At 41.2% G+C, this 27,618-nt stretch overlaps 1 protein-coding gene and 1 long non-coding RNA gene across 6 annotated transcripts in view; one reads left to right on the forward strand and one right to left on the reverse strand.

The window, feature by feature from the left end:
• The window catches only part of SULF1 (sulfatase 1), a 177,454-nt gene that overhangs the window by 98,528 nt on the left and 51,308 nt on the right, over positions 1–27,618 (forward strand). For all 5 annotated transcript variants that reach the window (XM_039222837.1, XM_039222840.1, XM_039222842.1 and 2 more), the window contains 3 exons: positions 7,178–7,417; positions 17,247–17,398; positions 19,753–19,922. In XM_039222837.1, the coding sequence (XP_039078768.1) occupies positions 7,178–7,417; positions 17,247–17,398; positions 19,753–19,922 (562 nt within the window). The remainder of the gene's footprint in view (positions 1–7,177; positions 7,418–17,246; positions 17,399–19,752; positions 19,923–27,618) is intronic.
• LOC120224576 lies at positions 10,576–27,435 on the reverse strand. Its single transcript, XR_005526613.1, has 3 exons — positions 26,967–27,435; positions 15,161–15,323; positions 10,576–11,733 (listed from the first exon to the last, which is right to left on the reverse strand). It is a non-coding gene; the product is annotated as an uncharacterized LOC120224576 (long non-coding RNA).

The raw sequence follows: 27,618 nt of genomic DNA on the forward strand, positions 1-27,618 counted from the left end.
CAAATGTGCAAAACAGAAAAGATGAAAGCTCCGTGATTTTTCTTATACCTGCGTGCCTTCTTGCCTACCTCTCCATTCAGCCCTGTAGACATTCTAAGTCCATTTCCCTAAGAAACTAGTCTCTGCTTTTAATGGCCTTTTGCTCTTTTGAGGTAAAAAAAAATAATGAGTTTTAGTGACCTGAAGACGTTCCAGACAGATTTATTATCTGCTTCTTGGTCCCTTCTTCCACAATCTTGTTTTTTTCCCCTTTGGTTTTAGCTGAAACATCTGGGTTTTTTTCCTCCAGTCCCTCCGTTTTTGTAGAAAACGGTAGAGTCTTGTATTGTGTTACTTTTTTCTTATGCTTTCAGAAGTAAAATATTCAAGAGATCAACATAGCCATTTTAATACTGAAAATATCACTGCTTAGTGTTTCATGCTTTACTATAAAAATAGCTGTTGGCATGAGAAAATAACAACAGAGTATATATGTATTTAGTACAGACCATTTATATATTTAAAGTATTAACCATTGCTCATCATAAAATGACGCCATCTAGGAACATCCCTGCACAATTATATGGGTTGTGATTTCTTGTTGTTATTGCTTATCAGACCATGAGCCATTACAGTCCACAGGGAAGTGTGTCTTTCTAGGAAGACAGGTGTATCTGAATCCCACCGCCTGGAGTTTCCTTAAGGGATCATGATAACAATATTTACTATGGAATTTCTGGTTTTGTGAGTTTTTCTGGACATGATAAAGAGGCTTGATGAAAACTTTAATGTTTGAGATGACAAAACATTGAATAATCAAGTGCTAAGATATTTGAATCAAGAAAGGTAAGGCTTTGTTGTAAAATTTGACATGCAAATGAAGTACTTCAAGCTCTCTGTGTAATTTTGAAAAGTCATTCAGAGAAGTCAGAGATTTTCTCCCTGCTGACCTTTTTTCACACAGATGATTTGAGAATAAAAGAGTTGGAGTGTATAGAATGATCTAAATTCCCGGCTACGCTTCCATCCTGTCCCAGTAACCTATTCCATATTCTACCCAAAGTACTGTTCCTGGACCCTTGATTTTTTAAAAAATTCCACTAAAATTGGGAATGTGGTGGATCTTGGAGGATTCGTAAAGAGTGCCCCTTGTCCCCTCCCAGTCACTGCTCACCCAACAGTAGCTTAATCTGTAGCCCAATGCTGTTATAGCATCCTCACCCCTGTGGGAGCAATGGCAGACATTCCGTCTCCACCTAGGACTCAGCTGTGGCCTGGACCTTCCTTGTCTTCAAGCCAGCTTGGTCAGCAGTGCCCTCACACCAGCTACTGGACCCAATTGCAGTCACTTCATAGCATCTTTGTCAGGCTTCCACCTCCAAGGACAATTTTATTTATTTATTTATTTATTTATTTATTTATTTATTTATTTATTTATTTTTAAATGTTGATTTATTCTTGAGTAAGAGAGAGAGACATAGTGCAAGCAAGGGACAGAGAGGGAGACAGAATCTGAGGCAAGGTCCAGGATCTGAGCTGTCAGCACAGAGCCTGAGTTGGGGCTTGAATTCACAAACCAAGAGGTCATGACCAGAGCTAAAGTCAGATGCTTAATTGACTGAGCCACACAGACACCCCTATTTTTACTTTTTTAATGTTTATTTTATTTGTTATTTTTGAGAGAGAGAGCACACAACTGAGGAGGGGCAGAGAGAAGGAGAGAAAGAATCCCAACTAGGCTCCATGCTGTCAGCACAGAGCCCAACTTGGGGCTCAATCTCACAAGCTGTGAGATCATAACCTGAGCCAAAATCAAGAGTCAGATGCTTAACCAATCAAGCCACTGAGGCACCCCCATAGACAATTTTAAATGAAAATGAAGTCAAGCTTCTTGCATAAGGGGAAGTAGGAGAAAACTATATGTGGAGTGGTAGGGAACTGATATTTTTAACTATCAGCCATCATTAACATTTTAAGTCTTAAAACAGAGAAATGATAGTTGACTTCTGCCTTAGTCCTGAACAGTCTATAACAAAACACCATAGACTGGATGGCTTAGTGGTTTATAAACACCAGACATTTATTTCTCACAGTTCTGGAAGCTGGGAAGTCCAAGGTCAAGGCGCCAGCAGATTCAATGTCTAGTGCAAACCTGCTTCCTGGCTCACAGATGACTGTCTTATAATGTGTCTTCACATGGCAGAAAGGACAAGGGAGCCCTGTGGAGTCTCTTATATGCTAATCCCATTCATGAGGGCCCCACCTTCATGATCTAATCCCCTCCCAAAGACTCCGCCTCCTAATGCCATCACCTTGGATGTTGGGTTCAACACACACATTTTGTGGGGGACACAAATATTCAGTCTATGGCAACCTGTCTACTTTTATCCCCACTTTTGGAGCTCAGATGTAAATTACAGAAAAGGGCATGAAAAAGGAGAAAATTAACGTGGTGGGTTGAGGTGAGCCCACAGTGAAATCCCAGCCCATCTGACAACACTCCTTGCAAGAGGCACTCTAACAGCATCATGCAATCTGCTCTTCAACAGCCCTGTGATCTAGTTGGGGAACTGTTCTTAGCCCCACTTTACAGATGAGACATTCAGACCAAAAGAGAGTAAATGACTTGCTCAAGCTGACCTATGGCAAAATCCAGATGTTTTCCCACAAGTTCAAGTCCAGGGCTCTTTCTCTTCTCATTCGTAGCCTCTTAAGCCCTGCCTTGTGAATCTTATGAGTCTTCAGCCACAAGCATCTTATAGCCTATGAAATAATTGTTCTAATAACTGAGAATCAGCACAATTTGCATTTTAGGCACCAAAGGCCTGAATCTCAGAGAGGTGAGGAGCTGCAGCTTAAAAACAAAACTGAGCCCTTCTGGAGCACCTGGGTGGCTCTGTTGGTTAAGTGCCTGCCTTAGGCCTAGGTCATGTTCTTGCGGTTTATGGGTTCGAGTCCCACATGGGGGTCTGTGCTGTCTGGGCAGAGCCCTCTTCAGATCCTCTGTCCCCCTCTCTCTGCTCCTCACCCCCCCTCAAAAATAAATAAATAAAAATTTATAAGATAAAAAAACCGAGCCCTTCCAACAATAAGATGGGACATTATCCCATTCATTAATCTCAACAGCTGTAAGTGCCTAATTATGAGTTTTATTATAGAATAGCTTCGGGGACAGAGAGTTTCCCAGTGAAAAATCAGTAACGTAATCCATGGTGATGGATGCATTGCAAGGCGGGGTTACTGACTGACATTAATCAACATGCAGCTGTGAGAAAGAAGGTGCTTTGTGCTTTCCTTACTGGTACCTACTAACTGAGAGTGAAGAGGTGGGATTCCTGTGTTCCGTCATCTGCAGAGAACCCCCGGAGACGAGAGGCAGCATATAACACTGGTGTGGCTGTCAGCTAGGAAGACAGACCCATCTACAGCCCGCTCACCCCTCCAGGTCTGAGCTACTGAGACCCCTTCAGCCCTCAGGGAGGGGGCAGGTGGGAGGCATGAGTGTCAGTCGGTGTCTCCTCTGAGAGGCTACATGAAGCAAAATACAAGACTGCGGAAAGTGAGACATATCTCGATTGGGAGCAGATGCCTTTTCTGTTTCTCAGTCTTGAAAATGTCAGTGTCACAGCCAGTACTAAGCTTCGATCTAGGTGCTCTGAAGCACAGACTCTGGAGCTGATTGCCTGCATTTGTGTAGGGGCTCTGCTACCTAAGGTTTGTGCGGCCTTCAGAATTTAACCCTTCTGCCCCTCCGTCTAATCATCTGTGATTTTTGTATGGGGTAATAAGTAGTAGCACCTGCTATGAAGGGTTATCGTCAGGATTAATGAGCTGATGTGTGTGAAGCACTCTGAAGAGAACCTGGCTGAGAGTTGAGCACGACATCGATATTTCCTATTACTGTCTGTAGTATCTTACAGCCTTGGGAGTGGGCTGAGCCACTTAGAGGCACCCACAAAAGTCTTTCCCAGCCCCAGGATCCCCAGATTCTGTGTCCAACCTAGAATACTTCCCCGAGTGCAAGTGTGGTCCAAGTGCGAGTGAAGTGAAGCAGCCTCACTAGGGAGCTTGTTAGAAGTGCAAGTTCTCTGCTGCTTCCCCAAGTCGTCTTCAAAAGCACCTCAGGGTGGACCCAGAATTCTGATGTGATGTGCTCTCCAGGTGATTTTTAAAGTTGGAGAAACACTATCTCAGAATCTTCTCTTTGCAGAGAAACTTCAGGCCAGATACCCACTTTCAGGAATCCTAACGGTGGGGCTGCAGTGGTCATGGTGATCGCGGGGACCAAAGGTCCTCTTCAGTCCTTTTGATGTGGGACCTGGTTGGAAACTGGACAGATTGTTTAGAACCTCAACATATCAGCTTAGTTAATTAAAAGAGTGACATTTAGAATGGCAAAGGAACCCTGGCGGGTGCAAATCCAAATTATGAATTGGATTAAGTTTTAGCGCCACTTTTTCTATTATTTGAACTTAGGTCGGATTTCCTGCTATCATCTTATATCTGCAGTCTGAATGAGTTTGCAAACAGGAGATTGCAGGTGGTTCAGCACCTTGGAGGATGGTTTCCAGTGGTTTTTTGTTGTTGTTGTTAATGTGAGTTCAGCTAAGACTCATAAAGGAAACTGATACCCCATTCTATGAAGTAAAGAGAGTATTTGGCAATGAAAATTCATCAGTAGTGTTTGCTGAGTTTTCCCCAAATTCAAGATGCTGCATTAAGTAAGCCCTGCAGAGGTGTAAAGAGGAGAGAGGAGTTAGTGAATGCACGTGAACATCTACCTTTCACTCTCTCCCCACTCCCATGTCTGTATCGTCTATTTCTCTCCCTCTCCAGGATGTTTCCCCCAGATGATCAAAAAACATAAAACACATTTCTAAAATGGACTTCCTTGATCTTCTACAGGGCATATATCTTCGTAGTTGCTTCTTTTTTGTTACGTTTATTTTGAGAGAAGGAGGGAGAAAGAGAGAGAGAAAACACGCAACCACATGGGGGAGTGGCAGGAAAAGAGGGAGAGAGAGAATCCCAAGCAGGCTCTGCACTATCAGGGCTCAAGCTCATGGACTGTGAGATTATGCCCTGAGCTGAAATCAAGAGTCAGACCCTTAACCAACTGACCCTCCCAGGCACCTCTTTTTAGTTACTTCTTGAGGAACAGCGAAACGATCCCTTCTCCAGTTTTCTTCCTGTGCCGAAAGTGTTAAGTATTACTCAACTCATTGCCTTCTGATGCACTACAATGTCTCTCTGAACTGCTTCTTAGATGCTCTATGTTAGAGGCACAATCCAATTCAGGTTCTTATCATCTCATAGCCTGCTGGCTTCAGCAATCTCTTGGCTGTGACATCGATGGGGCAGCCCCGTCCCTCTGCTGTGCACATACCTCCGTCACCATGTTGCCACAATAACACCCTTGAAAGGCTTTCCTTATCATGTCATTCATGCCTTTGACAAAGAACCTGTTCTGTCTTCATTTTGGCTCTTCTTTCAAATCTAAATATCTCTGCCCTACCTCAAAACCATTCACTAACTCCACCTCCCACATTTCATCAAGAGAACAGTCCATATTCTTCTTCATTCTAGGAAATCAGTATGCTGCTTCCCCCAACTCCAGGGCCCACACATACTGTCCTCCCCACTAACACATCACCTGTTTTGCGTTTTTCTTCCCGCTCTCCTTCCATTTGTCCTCATTTCTTGTTTCAGAACTCTTATTAGACACCCCCCTCAGTCCCTTCTAACCTTATTTATACTGCTATTGCTATACCCACACTCTTATGTTGCTTTGCAAATATCCTCAATGTGATTTCTATACATAGGTTCTCATCTAGATAGTTTACTGCTGAAGACCAAGGGAGCAGAGGATTTTCCATTTCTTTTGTTAACGCTACACTTATGACCAGCCCAGAGTACCGAGGGTGATAAAATGTTCAGCGTGAAGTGGGCACTCACTACATGTTATTCACCAATTACAAAGAGGTTGCTTGATCCCCTGAAGACAACCAGGGGAGAAAAAGCAGTCAGGAATCCTCCTAACTGAAGCCCATTTTAGGGAGCTCTAATGAGACCCAATTAGAAACCTTCCTCCTGTTTTCGTATGTTTCATGTGAACAGAAAGAGCTAATATGTGAAAAAATCAGGCTAACTGTGGCTTTTTGGACCATTGCACACTTCTCTTCTGCTCTGAATGCTTGCCTGGTTTGCATTACGATTTCCTTCCTTGCTGGAAAACTACATAGACTTTCTTCCTTTCTTTGGAAGAAGTGGGACCTGTTGGAAATGTGAGGCTCCAGGATTCAAATGCAGTGGGCTTGGCTGTAGTGCTCTGTAGTGCATTTCTTGACAAGTCCTGAAAAGACTATTGAATTCTAGCCTGTGCTTTTTTTCTGCAGCATTTGGATGTGTTTCAGCAGCAGTGTTTGGCTGGGTAGAGTAATCGAAGTAGTTTTTTTCTTCCTCAGCAATCTTATGTTACAATTTCATCCTTTACGGTCAGAGTGGAATATTTTACTCCATGCAAATCCTTTTGAATGCAATAGAATCACAGCTCTTTCATAAGGAAACAATCTATCTTTTAATATTGCACATAAACAGGTTAAGATGTAAACTGGCAGTGCTATCCTGATAGAAAAACCGGCAGGTATTTGGCGACTTCACTAGAGAACACCAAGTTACAATGAAGATCTTGTTTTTAATTAAACACAGGCATTTTGGAGGGACTTTTACCTAATAGGAAAAAAATGATTTTCCTCTTTAATTTCAGATGATTGAAACACTCTATCTATCTAGTAAGCTCTGCAGCGTCACAAGCATGGTGCATATGTGGTGGGCTGGGGTTTTGATCTTCTGTGTAACAGGCTATTGTTCTCTGGTAATCTTCAAACGGCTGCTGGCCTTTGAATTTGCTCCATATCTAAAATTCTAGCTTTAATGATAAGATTAGCCTGCATTTTTTTCTTTGTGAGTAAGGAGAGGAGAAGCTGAATCATGTTTATTATTCTGCAAAATGCTTGAGATGATAGGATCCCAAATGTTTAATTTTGTTCCAGAAACGGGAGCTGTCAAATTATAGACTCCTTCAAGTCAATGGAGGGAAATTAATAAATCAGGGAAAACAGGGTCACTAAGTGACATGACGTAAATGGGTGTTCGTGTGGTGCAGTCTGCTAACCAGTGCTGAAATTGTGCCTTCCAGGGTCCCTGCAAGTCATGAACAAAACGAGAAGGATTATGGAACATGGGGGCGCCACCTTCACCAACGCTTTTGTGACCACCCCCATGTGCTGCCCCTCCCGGTCCTCCATGCTCACCGGCAAGTATGTGCACAACCACAATGTCTACACCAACAATGAGAACTGCTCTTCACCTTCCTGGCAGGCAATGCATGAACCTCGGACCTTTGCTGTATATCTTAACAACACTGGCTACAGAACAGGTAAAGGTGGACTTTCTAGCTAGTGAACTTCTGGAGATATATCTGAGATACAGGTAAATGCATGGTGTAATGAAATAGATGAAGTTCCAATAAACAGAAGTAGTGAGGCTCTTCTCTTCTGCATTATCCTCTCCAGCCCCTTCTTGTTTACTCAGAAAAATGTACCCATGAGAGACTCCTTAGAAAAAAGAGTGATTCTCAGTGGGTACTGTACAAAAGTGTTATATTCAGCAGAGCACCCAATGATTGGAATTTTCTAAGAGGATCTGCAACAGAAGAGTATTCACCCCATTTGCCTGCTTACCTCAACCTCCCAGATTTCAAGGGATCATGTTACCGCTTGAGGCTTGTCTTAGGTGTTGGTAAATTCCTGCTGATTGTTTCAATGAGAAATCGTCAAATGTTTTGAAACTGCCTGGCATCCACTTCAAGATCTGGGACCCACTAGATAATCAAAATTATTTTTTGAATTAGTAAATAACTGAATGAATAAGCCAATGAAGTGTACCTTATTGACTCATTTATTCATTTGTTCATAACTAATAGAATTTGGAGTTTCTTTAGCTTGGGCTGTGGTTATGTTTAGGTCTCAGATGTTCACCCCATCTTCCAGAAAAGGAAGGTGTCCCAATCGCTACATCTGCTGTCATTGTTCAACCTACATAGGGTAAGAAGAGGTTTCCGGTTAGTTGGTCTTTTGAAATTTCAGTACCTCTTTCAAGAGAAGTCATAGGGGCACCTGGGTGGCTCAGTTGGTTAAACACCCGACTTCGGCTCAGGTCATGATCTCATGGTTCGTGAATTTGAGCCCCGCATTGGGCTCTGTGCTGATAGCTCAGAGCTGATGCCTGCTTTGGATTCTGTGTCTCCCTCTGTCTCTGCCCCTGTCCCACTTGTGTTCTATCTCTCTCTCTGAAATAAATAAATATTAAAAAATTTTTAAAAAGAGAGAAATCATAAATGTCATGTCAGTCTAAGAAAGAAGCAAAGCCCCTCTGGTAGGGTTCACCCCCAAAGCCTTTATTCTCCCAGCATTCCGATTCTCTCTTAGGGTTTTTCTGAACATTTCGTCATGACAGGCAACAAGGGTGTTTATTGAAGAGCTGCAGTACACAAACGGTTTTTTTCAGAGCCACCAAGTCCTAGAAGAATTAAAGACGTCATCATTCAAGTTAGTTGGAAATGATTTGCAGGTCTACAGTTTCTCTAATTCTGAAGATTTAAAAGTAAAGGATTTCAGATAAATATTAAATTATTAAATATTTTTAAAACATGAAATTAATCTTTCCTGCTGGACTTGGAAGATATGAGGCCATTTGTTTCTTTGCAGAGCATCCTGTGCACTCTTAATACTTGTTATTTATGGATAAAAATATTGATTTTGACTATGATAGCATTGTCATTCACAAGCATCTCAAGATCTCCATTCAGAGAGAAAGCTCCTCCCGTGACTCTCAAGGGTGTTTGCTTATACTTAGGAAAGAAACTAGGTTACTGAGAGTGCCTTATCCTAAGTGTGTTTTCTCACATAAGTGATTTAAATTTATGGCACCTTTCATCTGAGAGCTCTAAGGCAATTTGCAAATCCATCAAACATCCCTGTAGGGTTTACAGACAGCAAATGTACTTGACTCTGTTTTATAACTGAGGTAGGGATTTCAAATACTGTATGACCAGCTCTGAAGCAAAACCAGAAATGGTCCCCTGATGCCTAGTTCCTGATTTTTACCACCAAATCTTGTTTTGTTCATGAGAAGCATCATGTGAAATCAATGCCTTTCAACTCCCAGGCTCCCTATAATTTAATCCCTAGTAGCTTGAAGGGTCAGGACTCTCACCATAACCAGAGTGATATGGACGATGCCTGTCATAAGAAATAAAGAGGCAGAGTGACACAGAGAACTCTACCAAGACTGAGAGTGGTCAACCAGGGTTTGCTAATCTGTTTCAGGGCAAATCAAGAAAATGTAAGTAGAAGATGAATGAGTTCTGAAGAAACTGTACAGCTATGTAACCCTAGTCGACAATATTGTATTGTGCACTTGAAACTAGCTATGAGGATAGACCTTTGCTGTGTTACCACAGAAGGAAAATAGTAGAGGTGTGAGGCGATGGATATGTTGAGTGGCTTGGCGGTGGTGAATATTTCACAATGTTTATGTATTTCATGCCATCAGGTTGTATACCTTAAATATATTACAATTTTTGATTGTCAATTATACATCAGTAAAACTAGGAAGAAGAAAGAAAGGGAGAAAAGAAGGAAATTAATATGTGTTGCTTACTTATGTGCACAGACACATAAGTTGTGTCAATTAGCTAAATTGCCTCACTTAATTCTTCTGGCCTTCTCACAGGATTTATCTGTGTTGCCAGTGAAGAAACAGAGACTCAGGAGAGTTGTCTAAGGTCACAGGTTTGCCTTGCCAGTGATAGGGTGAATCTAGCACACCTGACTCCAAAGTCGTTCCTTTTTCGATCATTTTCTTCTCTTGATGTTTCTGTCATGCCTCATTCCACAGTGCCCACAGAGACACATAAAACATAACAGGATACCGAACAATAAGAACACTGGAAAATGGAAATGAAGGGTTGTACCAGTTAAAGTCAAGGCAAAACTTGGTATACAAAGTGCATGTCACGGAGATATGGTGAAAAGGTGCATATTTGGAACTAAGCTTCCCGATGACAAACACAAATATTGAAATGCCATCCATTACGAAGTTTACTGGGTCACCAAGATAGAAACAAATCAGTTGCCTGTAAGAAGCACAGTATATTCTGGGCCTTGTTTCACTTATACTATGTTATATCTACCCTACAATGGATTACAAGAGCTTGAATAACACAGAGATAATTTAGTTCAATTACCTTATTTTCAGGTGAGCAAATTTACACCAACAAGATCGAAGTGGCACATGGGGAAAATATTATAATGGGAAGAACGGGCGTCAGGAACTTGGTCTTCAGGTTCTTTCCAGTGTCTTACTCTAAATGTACAGGTTAGGTCTAGAATGACACTGTACACTGTAAGTCTGCCCCGATGACAACTGTCAGGCCTTTTGTGCAGCCCACCGGCCTGGACACCTGAAAACTGAGTCTGATTCTGAGGCCAACCTTCTGCCGAGGAGTCTGGATACTTAGGTAATAATTGAATTTATAGTGAGTCATCCTAACAGAGGGAAAGGAATTCTTTAAAGGAAACAAGGACTTTTCCAAATAGTTAATAAACTGAAAAAGGATGATACACACATAATAAATTTTGTTGTGTTGTGCCCATTAGTGAATCAGGAAAAATACAAATTGGAAGACTAAAATGGCAGTGATAAAGATCTATACAATTTACAATTTAAATTTATCCTTGATGGGGAAGATATTGAAGTGTCTCAGACAATAAGGAAGCAGAGATGTCTTTGTGACAACAGTTTATTGATCTAGCCAGAGACAGAGACCCATTTGAAAATACACAAATAAGCATATCAGGATGACAGGCATCTTAGGAAATTAAGAGAATTGGTAAATAGGTATTAAACCAACATAATTATTTATAAGCCACTAACCTAGAGGAAGAATGCCAATATATAAAGATTTTATTGTTTTTCTAATAATGACTATATTATTTGGAACGTTTAGCTGAGAACCTAAGAAAAATAATGCAAGAAACCAAAATATGTATCAGACATAAATATTCATCTAGAGAAAAGCACAGCACAGTAATCAGTTTTATGGAGAACAACTCAGGGAAGACAAATTACTAAGAGGCTTATTTTGGGATACATCCAGAATATGTGGATTTAAATGAATTGAATTGATCCAATATTATATTTACTATTGTCTGACATGATTTTTTTCTTTTTCAGAACTGAGGCATATTTTTGGACTGGCTATAGCCTAAATTTTTCTAACTTTACTCATGGAAAATATGACTCTCCAACAGCTTTAATGCTCAAAAGGGGAAAATACAGCAACATGTCTGTTGCATTTTATGTTCTGACAAGTGAAGTGGGAATGATATTGGATTATCTATCATAGAAATGAATATCCTGCCTATTTGCTAAAAAAAAAAAATGTAGTGTAAATTTCTTGTGAGAGTATAGACATGAATACAAAACCTGGCATTGGTTTTAAGGTGAAAGTAACAATCCACGTTTGAGAGATAGCATCACGTATCAGGAAAAAAAACCCTGAGGCTGAGGGGAGTTGGAGCCACGTCCCTCCTCTGCCTTTAATATGTTCGGAGAACTTGCATACTCTAGTTTTCCAACTTGTATATGCAATGCAGACATCAAACCAGAATGATTCCTAGGTCTTCTTTCCTGACAAAATTAAATTATAATTTTATTATAAACCCTGTAATTTTTATATTGATTCACTTAAAAATTATAGTGCTCACATTACAATCATAACACATGATACATAAAATCACATGTGAATTAAATTTTAGTCATAGTCATTTAACTTCATATTACTTGGGTGAAAGGGGCAATATTTAATGCTGATCTGCAGGAAATCTCTTTGTAAAGAATTCTTTTATAACAAAATAATTTAGACCAATTAATCAATTCTTCTGATTTCATATTTTTTTATTTTACAAAGCTTATGTTACAGCAAAATTATTTATTTATTTATCCTCCACACACTAATATTTTTATTTTAATGAGTTATAGTATTACAGATTTTCATAGTAACATGAGGTATAGCATACATTTATTGAACTACATATGCTTAGACTCATACTAAATGCTGGGATATGAAAAGATATAAAGTAAGATCCTTGTCTTGAAAAGATATAAAGTAAGATCCTTGTCTTCATTAGACTTACAATCTACTTGTGGAATTAAATTATAATTTTAACTTGGTTCAAAATTATATATATTGTTAGTTAACTACCAGTAAAATCCTGTGACCCCAAGTTTATCAATTACATACAGTAAAAACTCAATTAGTGTACCATTAGTTATGTTAAATAAGATTTAACTTCTCCACAGCATCAGAACTCTTTTCTATAATTTCTCCTGCTGACTTAAATGCCTTTGCTTCAAAGAGTTGAGGGAAAAATTTTAAAGTATTATGTAACAGATAGTCCTGGGCAGAAGTAGCATGGCCTAAAGTCAACCATAATTATAATCAAGCCTTTCTGATCTTTCTGCCTGTCACCCGGCCCCCATCCCCACCCTCCACCTTCTTAAACAGCTGTAAAGGGAAGTGCTTAATGATGTCTCAGAAAAGAGAATGATATAGAAGGACGGGTAGATGGTGTGTTAGTGATATATTCTGATAGTAGTAAGTTGACGTGAATTGCCAATGCCGAGGGATAAGAAAAACTTCAAACTACACATAATATAATGGCAATATGGGCAAGAAAATGAAATTCACCTTAGGGAGGGAGAACAAGATTTAATACATCTGGAGGAAAATAATTAGAAGCCCAGATAATCAATTGCAGAGCGCTGCCAGGAAGCATAATGTTGAAAGAGGCCAGGGGTGATTACAAATGAGTCTCAATGTTATGAGGCAACAAGAAAGGCCAGAGTAACTTGAAGCCAACAGCACCGGGGTGCCGCATCGTGATGCATGAGGTCCTGGTCTCTCTCGGAACAAGTGTGCTGGGTGAGGGCACATCTGGAATCCTGAGTACATTTTTTACACTCCATTAGCACAGAGACACCGAAAACCTGGAGGGAGTTCTGAAGCGAGTAACAAGAACTGTTAAGAGACTTGAAGGAATCGTTTATAAGGGGAGGATTAAGGGAGGGGCGATAGCCATGGCAATGGGTAGAAAACACAGCACTGAATAACCGAACAAGTAAAACAACGAGGGAAGGGAAGGAATGACCCGTCATGGCTGCCCTGAGAGGAAAAAACAAGAGAGCAAAACTCAACGTAGCAGGGGGAAAAAAATCTAAAAGCTAATTAAGCAGGAAAATGTAAGCCAAATAGGAATTTGTTGCCGCAAAATAAGGCCGAATGGGGAAGAAAAATATGTAACCTCTCAAGAAAGGTTTCCAAATGCACAAGCGCAGAACTCCAACAAGATGGCCTTGAACTGCCGAATGGGACATTATTTGAAACCAGGACAGAGAGTTGGGAGCATGATAATGGCGCTGCTAATAATAAAACCAGCAGCAGCAGCAGCAGCAGCATTTAATAAGCCCTTGTTATGTGCCAGGCACTGTTCTAAGCGCCTTACGTATGTTTTAATTCATTTGATTCTCACAACAGTCCTGCCACTGTTCTTACTTGCATCCTCACGGTTTTCCGGATGGAAAACTGGACGTAAAGAGAGGCTAAGTGACTTGCCTGAGGCTAGCTACCGAACAGCACCACCAGGATTTGAACCGAGGCAGGCTGGCTCCAAGGTTTATATTCCATACCACTGTACCCTTTTACCTCCTTTAAGACAGAAGGAGAGAAAAGTGGGGGGGAAATCCCTGGGGATGAGGAGCAGCCCAGAGAAAAGAGCTAGGCCCAAGGTTATGAAGTAGAAGGTTCCCGGAAATAGTCCCCTTGTGAAGTAATGTTGGTGGGGTGTGGCCCTGGTCCACTGCCTCTGACTCGAAGTCACGTTGCCTTTTGTCAGAAAGGAAAATCATCTTGTAGTTTAGGTGAAAAGGTGGTTAGACTCTAAAGACAGGAACTCCTCATTAGAATTCCTACTGCATACACTCAGCTCAGAGGGAAATCCTGAGTCATAGCTGACGTGAGACCCTCTGACATTTTGTCTTGCCCCCATTTCTCAGACGTGAGTCAACTCTTCAAAGAAAATAAATCCAATCAGAAATATCAACTTCAGCCACTTATAATTCAAGTGAAAACATAAGTCTAGAATTTACAGAATCCCCAAAGTACATAGAGCCCCATGAACACCAGTGCAAGAAACAAAAATGATGGCGCTCCTATACTGTGTGCAAGGACAGCAAGCAGGGGGGTACAGAGATGAGGCAAAGGCAGTGTTTGCACTCAGAACCCTTATGGTCTTAGAGGGATTAGCTCCCATACAAACATGACTATAGCACGGGAAAGAAAGAGAAAATGGCACTAGAGCAGCAGAACTAAATCGCTGTGGAACTGGGCAAAGACTGAGATTGAAATGGCACCTTGTCTTGGTAAACAGTGAGGAGATGAGGGAACTAGCACAGACAAAAGCAGAGAGGTGAAAACCAGAGCAAATGGAGAAAACGCATTCTCTGGAGACAGGGTCAAAAAGAAATGCAGGATGGAGCTGGAGAGGGATTTTGTTCAGATCCAAGGCAGCCTTGAATGGCAAGCTACCAAATGAAACCTGATTGTGCAGGTGAAGGGGGCAGTCCATCCACAATTGTGAGAACAGGGTGATGTGACCAAAGCCAGTCTTCAGGAAGGTGGCACTAGGAGTGGAAAGAGCCTGGAGCCTGGCTAAGAGAGCTGGCAGTAGCCTGTAAGCATCCGTGAGGAGCGTCAAGTAATCAAGGGTGGGGCAGGTTCGAAAGCCGTTTCACTCTGTGCCACGCTTGGTTAACCAGGAAGATGATTATGACACTCAAAGAATAAAAGGAATCTGAAGAGAGAAGTTATTTCCTAAGGGAAAAGGATTAATTCCATTCTGACCAATTGTATTAGGCGCCAATAAAACACTCAGATAGAGCTATCCTATAGGTGGCTGTAGATCAAAGATGAATGCAAACTAGCTAGCCCATAAAGATACAGAAATGATGTACTGTGGACCAGTTCAAGATTCAGAAATGCATGCTTTAAGAGCAATACCAGTAAAGCGTCTGATCCTGGGATCCATTTTCATCTTCTCAAGCCAGTCATCCAGAAGCTATCTTTCTTCATGTACGTAAGCAGAGGCACCTGGGAGACCCTGCTTGATGAAGCTAGAAAGTGGCTTTGACATGGAAGGCATCTGGCTAGCCATTGTTTCACCCTAAAACGAAAGATTGCAGCCTTTTAACAATCAGAAAAATTAAAACTTGCATGCATGTGTGTATTACATGTGCATATACATATAGGTACAAGTGTACGTGTGTGCAACACACATGCACACACCTATGTATACATGTATAAAAATCTCTCTAGTCCTTCGTCCTTAAAGGGAAGGCTATCTATGCCTGTAAGCGAATAGGGTGACCAAACATCTAGGTTACCCAGAATAGTGCTTGTGTATACCCATGTCTCCGGTGAAATTACAACTATTGGAAATAATACCCTCTTTGTCTTGCAGACTGATTGACTACTTCAGTTTTTAGGGCTGGTTGACTCTTAAAGAGCCTTTTCAGAACAGTGTGTGGAATATCACATTATAAGCTTCTCTACAAATGAAAATGTGTGCGAGTTCAAACCAAACCTAGAAAGCTGATAGCAGCTGCTTAGAAATAGCATTTCTTTCAGAATCATACATGTAAACATGAGGATAACAACTATGGAACCTAGTTTAACTTTTTTTTGTAATTGCAGAATTACAGTTATGCTGCTGTTGTATTAGAGTAATTTTTAAATATCATCTTGGAATAGAAATGTGTATTTTAAGTACTAATGCAAAGTTAACGAAAAACACTTTTTAAATGTATTCAGTTTGTTTATTTTCTCTGTAAGAATCATAAATGCTAACGAATTACCTATAATTGAAGTGATTACTTATTTATCAGCAAGGCGATTTGGTCAGGCATTATACACAAACTTTGGTATATTCCAGATTGCTTTACTGCACGTGTGAAGCTTTCTTGTGTAACCTGAATTCACATTCCATGGTGATAACATGGTAAAAGTAGTGTGATTAAAGTAAGTGAACATAAGAAAGGGGGGGGGGGTGAGGGAGACAGGGAGAAAGAAAGAAAGGGAAAAGAAATAGTACCCTCTTTCTCAAAAGTGTGCTAGCCATACATTTTTAGGACCCTTCTAATAGTTACAAGGTATTGGACTTCAAAAATCTAACCCACTTTGTTCCCAAACAACTTGCTTTCTCTCCCCTTTGCCCCTCTCTTATCATCGTCTGTGGCAGAGGACCAAATTCATAGTTTTCCTCTGAATGGATCAGTAAGCCCTGCTGCACAATGGCCTTTCTTAGATGTGTGACATGCCAGGGTTACAAATGTGAAGTCCCCCCAGTGCCCGCTTCAATGATCAGTGGCATGTTTGTGGTCCATGTACTTCTGTTGCACTATAATTCTATGAAAATTAGCCATCTGTGTAGTAATTCTATGTTACCAAGATTTTTAATTATCAATAATAGACCTATGAATTCATGAAATACACATAATGTAAACATTGATACCATAAAAAGCATGTGACATAAAAACCCTTACCATGTGCCATAGAAATGGAGTTTACCATGGTTCCTTGATTTGGATATTTGGATATGTGAAAACAAAGACCAGCTTTGCTATAGTGTTTTTATCATTTATAACTCTCAAATAGTGAATTAGGAAACTTATTTTATCAAAGACTGAACTTTCAGTCTTCCAATATTTGCCCAGAGGTAACATTCTAGATTTCTATTGGCTACTTCTCCGACTGTTACATCAACTTAACAAAAGGGTAATTTTGCTTTATCCCAGCAAAAGCACAAGAAATAGATGCACCCAGAGTATCGTGATCATTATGGTAATTTTGTTGAACGATAATCCATGTACTTGGGTGCTGTTTATTTATTCAAAAGGAAAATGCACGTGTGTCACTTTGCCAAAAAATCAAGAGTATTACGCTATTGTTTTGACATCCACTGTTACCTGGGTCATCTTTTGTTTTACTGCCTCTTTTTCAAGTCATAATTTCATACTTATGCATTTATCCATTTATTTGTGATTAATCATTTCATATGAGAAAACAATCCTGTTTTTTCTTATTGCAGCCTTTTTTGGAAAATACCTCAATGAATATAATGGCAGCTACATCCCTCCTGGGTGGCGAGAATGGCTTGGATTAATCAAGAATTCTCGTTTCTATAATTACACTGTTTGTCGCAATGGCATCAAAGAAAAGCATGGATTTGATTATGCAAAGGTAATTTTTAGGCACTTTCACACTGCATCAATTTACTTTGTGCATGATGGGGAAAAGCCATTTTCAGTGAGTTAAGTTATACACAAGATTGGCTTTCTATGTTCTCACAATGTTAGAATGAGAAATTTTAAGGTAATTTTAAACTCCAGGCAAGAAAAAGATTTTCAAGACACACTGACTTTGACTAGTGAATTTTTTCCCCTCATTAGGATGAAAGGCAATCAGCCTTTGATGAAAGTATCATCAGGAAAATCAGCGATGTCTTCACTCTGTCTTGTGATAATTTTTTCTTTCTCTACTCTCCAGAGGATTGGTCCACATACTCATATGTTCATCTTGTACCATTTTGCTTTTCACTGGGGTAAAAGTATATTTTGTCCGTGGCTTCATGTTTAGATGTAAGAGTAAGAGCAGACAAGCACAATAATGGAAGGTCGAGAAACCACAGTTCTTGCTCTTACTCCCGGTGGACCAGGCTTTGATATGTGACAACGACGCAGCTGCCTCCCAGCGGTGTGAGTCCACAAAAGTCTCTGAGGCTCCCAGTCCTAGGATTTCCAAGTCAGTCCATTTCATGGACTCTGAAATCGACACGTCCCTCGGCTCTCTAATAAATAGACCCTAGATTAGACTTTTTAAAATTCACAAAGGTTTTATGATTGCCAACTTAAAACGAAACGATTTTCAGATGACAAGAGTGAAGAGGAAAATATGTTTGAATGTAGCTTGCTCGTTAGCCTAAAATATCCTCTTCTCTTCTTCTAGCCATGCCTGTGTCTTCCTCACTTATCTAAAAGAAGCTGACAATCTGCTCTATCTAGCATAGATCCTACTACGAAAGAGCCATTGGTAGAAATCAGAAAGAGGGAACTTGATTTAATTTTGGCACAGTGCTGCCTTTACGCTTGGCCCGATTTGAGCTCAAGGTTGGAGATGAGGTGTAAGCCTTGCTCTTTGCTATCCCTCAGAAAACAATGAATGCAAATGAATTCACAAACATTGCTAATAGGATTCCAGACTCATCAAAGTTGAGAGCTGGCAGGGACCTTGGAGGCAGATTTGAGCAATGTCCTACAAAGTGCACTAATTGTCACTGCTATCATTTTTTATCTGTGGGGATGCTTTCATGCTCCTTGTTCAAGCTATTAACCTTTCTTTCCCTGTTGTCCTAAGGAGAGCAAAGTAATCAAGATTCCCTCCAAAGACTAAATTAGCGTAACTTGCCCATTATCACAGCTGATTAAGTGTCAAAGACAACTGTGTCCGAAAAGAATATGTGGAGGTTTTTTAGTGAGAAAAGGAATGAATCAGACACTCCCATGGAGGAAAGTGATAGCCTGTGGACTTGTCCTAACAATGACATGTGACACAGATTTCCTCCCTTGGGCACTGCTTTGGCGGCTATTCTAGCCCTTGAATCTACATGTGATTAGTCATGCCTGGAAGCCTCCACCATGGTGAACGTTGTCTGGGCACTTTCTGAATAAAGTTTGTACTGGAGCTCCAGGCCAACGATGCTCACTTGGAGGAAGCAGGTGGTTTAATTTAAGTTTTCATCGTTCTTCTTCATTCCATTCCTTCCTTCTCCCTTACAGAGTTGCATCAGTCCCTCAGACTGTGGCTTAAGTCATTTTATTAACAAGTCAGGCCCAAATGCCAGCAGCTGTATCATTTTAGTTGTGCAATTAACATTATAATCTGCAGGAAATCAAATGCTCCCCATATTTAGTGTTTCAAGTAAATTAATTGCTAAAATATTGCAGCTTTTCCCTGTGCACCCAGATTTTGGCTATGGCTTTCATTAGCAATTACTGTGTAATCCCTATAGGTGAATTTTTAATTTAAAGAAAAGACCTTTGCTTTTGTTTGTGCATGTGGCTTTGTGTGTGTGTGTGTGTGGGTGGGTGGGTGGGTGTGTTCTGCAACTGTGAATTTGTAGTGGGTGTGGGTGTTTCCTGCCCTTGAAGTAATTAAATTTTTTGTCAACGAATTACATCAATGAAACCTGAGAATGAAATACGTATCCGGTGTTTCATGTGCTCTAAGCATTTGGATTGCCAGATCTGATCATTATCTTGGACAAACAGGACTTGACTTTTTTCTCTCCTAATTGTTAAGTTGTGCTTTACTTAAAATACAATTTGTGCATGTTACCAACCTAGCAACCCTAGAAAGTAACTGGCAACTGATTTTCTCTGTTATGGAAGATGTGCTGCTTCGGGAATCATTTTCCTTGCTGCTTTAGACCTCATCTCTTCATTCAGTGAGATGCTTCTGAAGAAAGCAGTATTCAAATGTGATCTGATGAATGTCACCTTTTGTAATTTTTGTTTTGTGTCAAATGTATGTTTCAGGACTACTTCACAGACTTAATCACTAACGAGAGCATTAATTACTTCAAAATGTCTAAGAGAATGTATCCCCATAGGCCCATTATGATGGTGATCAGCCACGCTGCGCCCCATGGCCCTGAAGACTCAGCCCCACAGTTTTCAAAACTGTACCCCAACGCTTCCCAACACATGTGAGTAATAACATCAGTTCTGAGACCTGCTGAACACAGGCCTTTCCTTTGCTCCCCACCCTCTACGTCTCCCACACCCCATTTCCTTCCACACCGTGTCTCCAGAGGCAGGATCACCAGCTTCTGACATGAGACCATGGTGCAGGATGGCCACAGGGCCTGACCTAGAGGACCTTGTCTAGTGGTGTGATTAGGAATCATATTTCCAACATTTGCAAGTAGCCAAATGGGAAGGAAGAGAAGCACATGGGCATAATGGGGGAAATGTTTATCAAGTGTTCCCTTCAGTTGTCTTAAATAATATTCCTGACCATGATCTAATAATAATAAAGATCCAAAGGTATGCTTTTCATAGCAACAGGCTGGCGACCTCTGGTCTGGCTAGGCAAATACTGTAGCAGCTTTGCTACAGATGTGCTATTAGGATTGCTGCAGAAGGCAGCTTGAATGGGCTTGCCTGAGAGACCTTCTCAGGTCACAGCTTTCAAATACCTGATGTTTCTTTTTGAGAGGCAGGATCCTTGGAAAGGAGGGGTGGGGAGGCTCAGGGAGAGGGCTGATGGTATGGGGTCTGAGGCAGAGAGCTGTGTTAGGCCGATGATTCTCACTAGCCAAGAGTGAAAAAGTCTACATGCTTTGGCAGCAGAGAACATGATTTTGTTTTGCACTCTATCGACACGCTTCCTTCCCACCCATTGCAATAACACGAAATCTTCCCTACAGAGCAGTGGGCTCTGTGTCTGCTGAAGGATCGGCCATCAGACAGGTAGGGAACAGGGAATTGATACCTGTTTCTTTCATCACTAAAACTCCCAAATTGCTTCTTAATCTGTTTATGCTTAAATATCATACTTTTACATCCGCACTGATTTCCTAGCCATGATCCTGAACAGAAAGAAAATAGATTAAATGCATTTATGAAAAGAGACTTACTAAAGGCACCATCGTTGCTGGTCATTACATGTCCCTGAAGAAACTTTCTTTAGTTCTTATTTTTTATCTTATAACTAATAAACTGGTGGCTTTTGGTCAGTGGTATTTAAATTGTCTCTATCACATCAAGTGATTTAGAAAAAAAGGAGAATATCAGAGCTGACTGACGATAGGAACTAACAGTAGATTTAAAGCCAGGACCGATATCCTACCGAGCATGCCCAGTAGGATGGAAGGATGGAAGTGTTTCAGTGCATAAAATATTGTCAACAAATAAAGAAGTTTACCCCAGCACCTGGGGAATGTGGTGTGAATGACACTGTGTTTGGCAAAGACCCCAGTGAATAGATATATAAGTCTCTGAAGGTCTACCTACGTATAACCGTACAACTACATTCATGAGGGAAGTCCACAGGTGTCTAGTGGCTCTCCATTACAGACCACTTACAAATTTAGCAACCAGCTGGTTCAGAAGTCTCTACAGGCTTCTTCTGTGCCTTGGGCACACGTTTCTCTTTTCTTTCCTTTTCTTTTTTAAATGCTTTTTTATTTATTTTGAGAGAGAGAGTGCATTCGAGCAGGGGAGGGGCAGAGAGAGGACAGAGAGAATCCCAAGCAGACTTGGTGCCATCAGCATGGAGTCCAACATGGGGCTCGATCTCATGAACCATGAGATCAGGAGCTGAGCCAAAATAGGAGTCGGAAGTTTAACTGACTGGGGCCCCCAGGTACCCCCTTTCTTTTCTTTTCAACAAGAAATCAGTCTGTATAGATTCTTTTGTTACACTGGCAGATTCCCAGCCTACGGTGGCTTTCTACAACTGTAAACCTCACTGGTGATTTCCCGAGTTTGAGGAGAAGGGACTGAGAAAATGTGGTGTTTTATGGCTCCTTAGAAGTCATCCTGCCTTCGAAGCTTCAGACAAGGTCCTGAGTGCACAGAAAAAGCAGCCGCAGGTCAAAAGGCTCTGGGGCTCAGTGGCATGCACAGACAATAGTTGCAGGAAGAGAGGAGTCTGCAGATTTCTTAGGGCTTTAGTGATGACTAAAAAGCAGCACTTCTGATTCCAGCGATTAAAAATTCTATTTGATTCCAAAAATATTTACGAGTAAAGCTATATAGTAAGACATGAGGAGGACATGATTGCCAACATTGGGGGACCAATAATTCAAAGACAGGGCTTGGCACACTGGGTCCAAATCCAGCTTGCCACCAGCTTTTGTAACAACATTTTATTGGAATACAGCCGTACTCATTGATTGATGTGTTATCTGTGGCTGCTTTCACAATTCAATAGCAGAGTAGTTGTGGCAGATACCATAAGGCCTGCCATGCCCAAAATATTTACTCTCTGATCCTTCACAGAGTAAGTTTGCCCCCAACCCCTGCTCTAGGCAGAGGATGGGCAAGTGTCTAAACAACCATATCACCAGTAGGAGCAGAAGTGGTAAGTACTAGGGCCGGCATTCAAAGGCATATGGAAATTTGGAGGAAGACCCATTCACATCTTTTAGGGGAACAAGGAAAAGTCATGGACCAGCAGACATTCAGAATGGGCCTCAAAGAATGGGTAAAATTTCTGCAGCCAATTCTATAAGTTGGGTAGATGACCTCAAGAAGAAAATGTGGCATGGGCACGTGGTCACCAGGTGAAGTAAGGATATCTAAGATGTGACCTAAAAGAATGGACTGCATGGAAAGCAATAAGGGATAGAGCTAGAAAGGGAAACTAATAGAATTTTGAGAACTTGAATGGATTTGTATGTAATTGTAAGCAGAGAATCACTGAGGTCATTTGGTAGGGTAGTAACTTGGCCGTTTTCACGTGTAAGTTTGTGTCAGTTATTCCTTTTTAGTTCAAATGAACTACGTGTGTGCCTTAGTAGTGACTCTATAAAGCAAAATCTACACATGGCAGAGTGAAAAATATTTAGGCCTTTGAGACAAACAAGACTGGGCTGTTTTCATCTGTCCTCCCTAAGCCTGTGGGCAACTTTTTTAAACCTCTAGGCACCTCCATTGTCTCATCTGTAAAGTGAGGATAATACTAGCACGTTGACATAATGTCATGAATAAAAATTAGGAGAGAAAGCACAGCGAAAGTCCCCACATAGGGCCCGGGACTTAGAAGCCACTCCAGAGATGCTAATTCTTAATGATCCGTTCTATTAAGATGAACCGTAAAAAGCTGCTCTTTCTTGATTCCATTTTTCTTGACCTACAAAAAGCTCCATTTCATTTGGCTCAGCTTGTGTTTAGGGGAAGCAACTGAAGAAATGACACGTTGATACACATCCATTGTGATATGACAAATCTCTTGACAGGCTAAGACTCACACTGGGATGAGCCTCTCACACCTGGCCCTTCCCCAAACACAGACAAGCTAAGCAGCAATCTGGGCTATGTTATCTTTTCAGGGTGCAAAGCGTGTGCTAGAAGCAAATGCCAGGCAGGAGAACACCCTTCCCACCATAGAAAATGAAAATCCATGTGGTTGATTAAGTGATGCAGCTTCTCTTTGCTGCTAAGCTGTGGGCTTTGGTGCACCTAGGATTGGAGAGATCTGCTCTGTCTCCTGTGGGCCTTAGGAGCCTCAAGTCGCCAGTAAAGGTCTCCCCTGGCTGACACTAGCTGGGGGAAGGGGCTGGGCGAGTCAGTAAGTGGCTTTTGTCACCGTGAGTGACTGCACACGTTCACGGTTCAGTCTGTAGACACAAAGAGTGAGACAAATGAAGACAAGCTGCTAATTGCAGTGCATGGGGATCCTGAATGGCCAGTCTCCTTAGCGAAAACATTAGCAACACATTCAAGCACAGGGATGTAAGAAGTTAAGTACTTTGCAGAAATGTTTGGCAAAGCCCTGAAAACAGTGAGAAGCCGTAGACTCTCCCCATTTGGGAGAAGCAAGTAACGTGAACACGTTCCTTGAGGTCACCTTCCTTGGTGGTCATGCATTATCCAGATGCCTTTCATGTGGCCCGGGGTGTAGTTATCTGACCCTCTCAGACTGGAGTGAATATGTCCTGTTTCCACGGTGTTTTCCATTCGCAACAAAGGAAGGAAGCCAGGCCAATATTGGCTTGTTGACTTTATACCCTGAGGCTGGAGATTAGGCCAAACAACTAAGAATATGGACACATATCAACTACTGGTGATATGGGGCAGTGTTTAAAAAGAAGCAGCTCTGCTGTTCATGGCCTCAGTGATATCTGTGGGAGCCTCCATCAAAACATTGGAATCCTTATGATAAAGCCCTTCACTATGGTGAAAACCCTTCTGTGCTTTTCAGTAAATTATCACCCCCATATCCTCATAGTAAATCTATATCCTCACTCTGACTTTGACATAGCTTTTCTCTCCTGGCCTCCGTGATGTGCTAACGTGCATCAGTTACCAGAAAGAGATTTCATTTACCTACCTGATGAATCTGTGGGAAGCTAAGAGACTCCATTACTTTCCTACCAACTATATCCCTATCAACTTCTAATTTTTTTGTTCTAGTTCAAAAGTTCTTTCTCCCCATCCTTGGAAATGTGAACACACATGCAGTCTCTCTCTCTGTCTCTCTCTCTGTCTCTCTCTCTCTCTCTCTCTCACACACACACACACACACACACACACACACACACACAATTCAAGAGATATCTAAAATTTTGGTAGAACAATCCAGGTCCAGTGACTTGCAAGGATCATTCTGAGTGTGGTTTGGGGATGACATAGTATGTTAAAGGGACAACTACCTCTGCATAAGCCTCAGAACAAAGTTTTGGAAACACCTTTATTATCTGAAATTGGAAAGAAAGGTTTTTCCTTAAAAGAGTTTGCACATTTTTACTTCATTTCTTCCACAAATCCATAAAAGAAAAGGGAAGTACTTTTGAAGATGAGGGATTTTTATTTTTATTTTTTAAATGTTTGCTTATTTATTTTGAGAAAAAGAGAGAGAGATAGAGGGAGAGCAAGGGAGGGGCAGAGAGAGGGGGACAATGAATCCGAAGCAGGCTCTGCATTCTCAGAGCAGAGTCCCATGTGGGGCTCAATCCCATGAACCGCGAGATCATGACTTGAGCTGAAATGAAGAGTCAAATGCTTAACTGAGTGACCAGGTGCCCCAGAGAGGAGAGAATTTTAAATTTTCTATAAAATCTTTAATTTTGGCAGAACTAATTCCTCCTTTCCTGTGTCCCCACTTTGTTCTTCGCTCCATCATTGAGTACATAGCCCATTGCTCCAGCTATTCACCCAGACCCTTGATGTCAAATTGCACACCTCCAGGGGGTAGCATTCACACAAGAGACACTGTGAATGCTGCCCTGGAGTCATGCAAGACAGCTCTTTCTGGAAAGCAAGGCCACATGTTGCATCTGTCCCTCCTGTGCCTGGGGAGCGTGGCTCCTGCCCCATTCCCTGCGGGATACATTTTTCTTTAGCAAATGAATAACTGTGTCAACCCCACCACCTAAGTGACATTAAAACACCTGTAATCATATAAAAATATTGAAGCAATCAGTCTTATGAATTAAAGGACACCTAGAGATCATCTAATGCCACCAATTTTTAGATTAAAAAATGGAAGCCCAAATTCTATTTAAAAAAATAAAAGACCCAGGTCAAATGGCTTTACCCAGGTCACATAAGTAGATAGGGAAAGACAAAGCTGGAGCCGGAACTCTATTCTCCCCAGGTGATCTTTCTGCCGCACCAGGTTTGCTCAGTATGATTCACAGTCAAGATTACTATTAGAAATGGTGCCTGTGTATGTGTTGGCATAATTCTGTTGGAATTTGCAGTATCTTAGAAGACTTTATAAAATTAGTTTTCTAATATACCTATAATCAAGATCATTTGATATCATTCTGCATGTGTTCAAATGTTACCCACTTAAAGACATTTGAAGTCAGGTGGGGAATATCTCCACAAAGTCAATTAAATAAGTTCAATTTGAGTGAAAGCTGAGATGGTGCGACTTGGGAGATTAAGTATAGAATTTCCAATTTAATGCTTTGAGTGTGTGTCTTAAATCTGTATAACTGGCTTACTCTGGGAATTGAAACCTAGTTCATTTCTTAGAGAATGATGGTCCTGCTACCAAGACCCTTTAAGAGTTAGATCATTAGAGTTTGTGTTGTTGTCCAAGACTAAATAACAAATGAAGAAAACACATGTTCAAATAGAAAACACTAGAAAAGTATCTATTTTCACTGGGTGACAGCAAAAGCCATCAGCAGTAAAAATGAACTGCTAAGTTCTTTGCAATCCCCTGAATATGGATTTAATATACAACACGTGCATTTCTTGAAACTATTTCTTTTCTAGGAAGAATTCTTCTCCCCAAATACCCACCCATCAAAAAGAAAGGTGACATTATTGATTTTCAGATTTCTTATTCTTCTTATGCCAATAAGCAACAGAGGAGAGAAAAATCAAAGCCCAAAGAGAATTCGCATTGATGGCAGAGGTCGAACTTATAAATGTGTGGTCTGAAGGATCTGTGATCTAGTGTGAAGCAATAAATCAAAGCAAGTAATGACTGCAGAAAACCAGTGTGTAGAGAAGCCTTCCTGGGGAACATTAACATTTTAATATAGGAATAGTCTACTGAGTGACACAGACATGTTTTGTGCCTAGAATGCACAGTTACAGGTAAAATCCTTCTCTGAACAAACAACAAGAAGTCTTACCAGGTCAGACACATGTGACTGTAACTCTGACATCAATTTTTTTTTTTTTTTTTTTTAAAGAAAGCAACAGAGGGGCAACCTGGGTGGCTCAGTTGGTTAAGCGTCCGACTTTCGGGTCAGGTCATGGTCTCACAGTTTGTGAGTTTGAGCCCCCGAGTCAGGCTCTGTGCTGACAGCTCAGAGCCTGGATCCTGCTTGGGATTCTGTATCTCCCTCTCTCTCTGCCCCTCCCCCAATCTGTGCGTGCGTGTGTGTGTGTGTGTGTGTGTGCGCGCGCGCGCGCGCTCTCTCTCTCTCTTTCTCCCAAAAATAAACATTAAATAAACATTAAAATTTTTTTTAAAAAAAGAAAGCCTGTACAGAAACTCAGAAAAGGCAGTTTATTCATTTGTCCGCTCAGTTTTGAAGCAAACAGCCAGTGTTACCTACCCTTCTCACTGATGCATCCAGTTTGCTTTGGAGGGTCAGACTTTGTCTTGCGCTGTCAGCAGGGGATAATGTTTTAAGTCAGGACGAAGGCTAAGGATCTTAGGACTTAATTTTGAGAGAAAGGAATATATGTCCCAGGTCTGTTAATGACTGGGGTTTAGAGGCATTTCCTGCAGACTGTGGTGCAGGGCTCCAGTCACTGGGACGTCATGAAGAAGCTGCAGCCCCAGCACGTTCTCTCTGAGCCACCTCTGTACGCTTTACTTTCTCATTTGTGAACTGGGAACGAGATGTCCTGACTACCCTTCAGGGTTGCCATAACAACCCGAGGAGCCCTATGAAGTGATAAGATCTTTGCAGCGACCTGTGAGTATGGGTGTGACGTGGTCCCAGGCTTTGTTCTCTGCAGTCCCTGAAGTCTCTGAATCCTTACCAAAATCTGAAGTTGTTATTCCCATTGCATAGATGAAGAAACAGAGGCTTAGAGGAAAAAAAAAAGTTGCCCAAGATTACACACTAGTAAGGAACAGGACTGGGATGAGATTTCGGGTCTGATCCCAGAACATTCTGGAACAATTGCTTATGTGATTTTCCGCTTTTCCCTAAAACGTTTACCTGCTTCTTTCAGTGCAGCTTCTGTCCCAGCTGGCAG

Source organism: Hyaena hyaena, unplaced genomic scaffold (genome assembly GCF_003009895.1).
Source record: "Hyaena hyaena isolate Hyena2069 unplaced genomic scaffold, ASM300989v1 scaffold_1193, whole genome shotgun sequence".
In the NCBI taxonomy this organism is placed as follows: domain Eukaryota; kingdom Metazoa; phylum Chordata; class Mammalia; order Carnivora; family Hyaenidae; genus Hyaena; species Hyaena hyaena.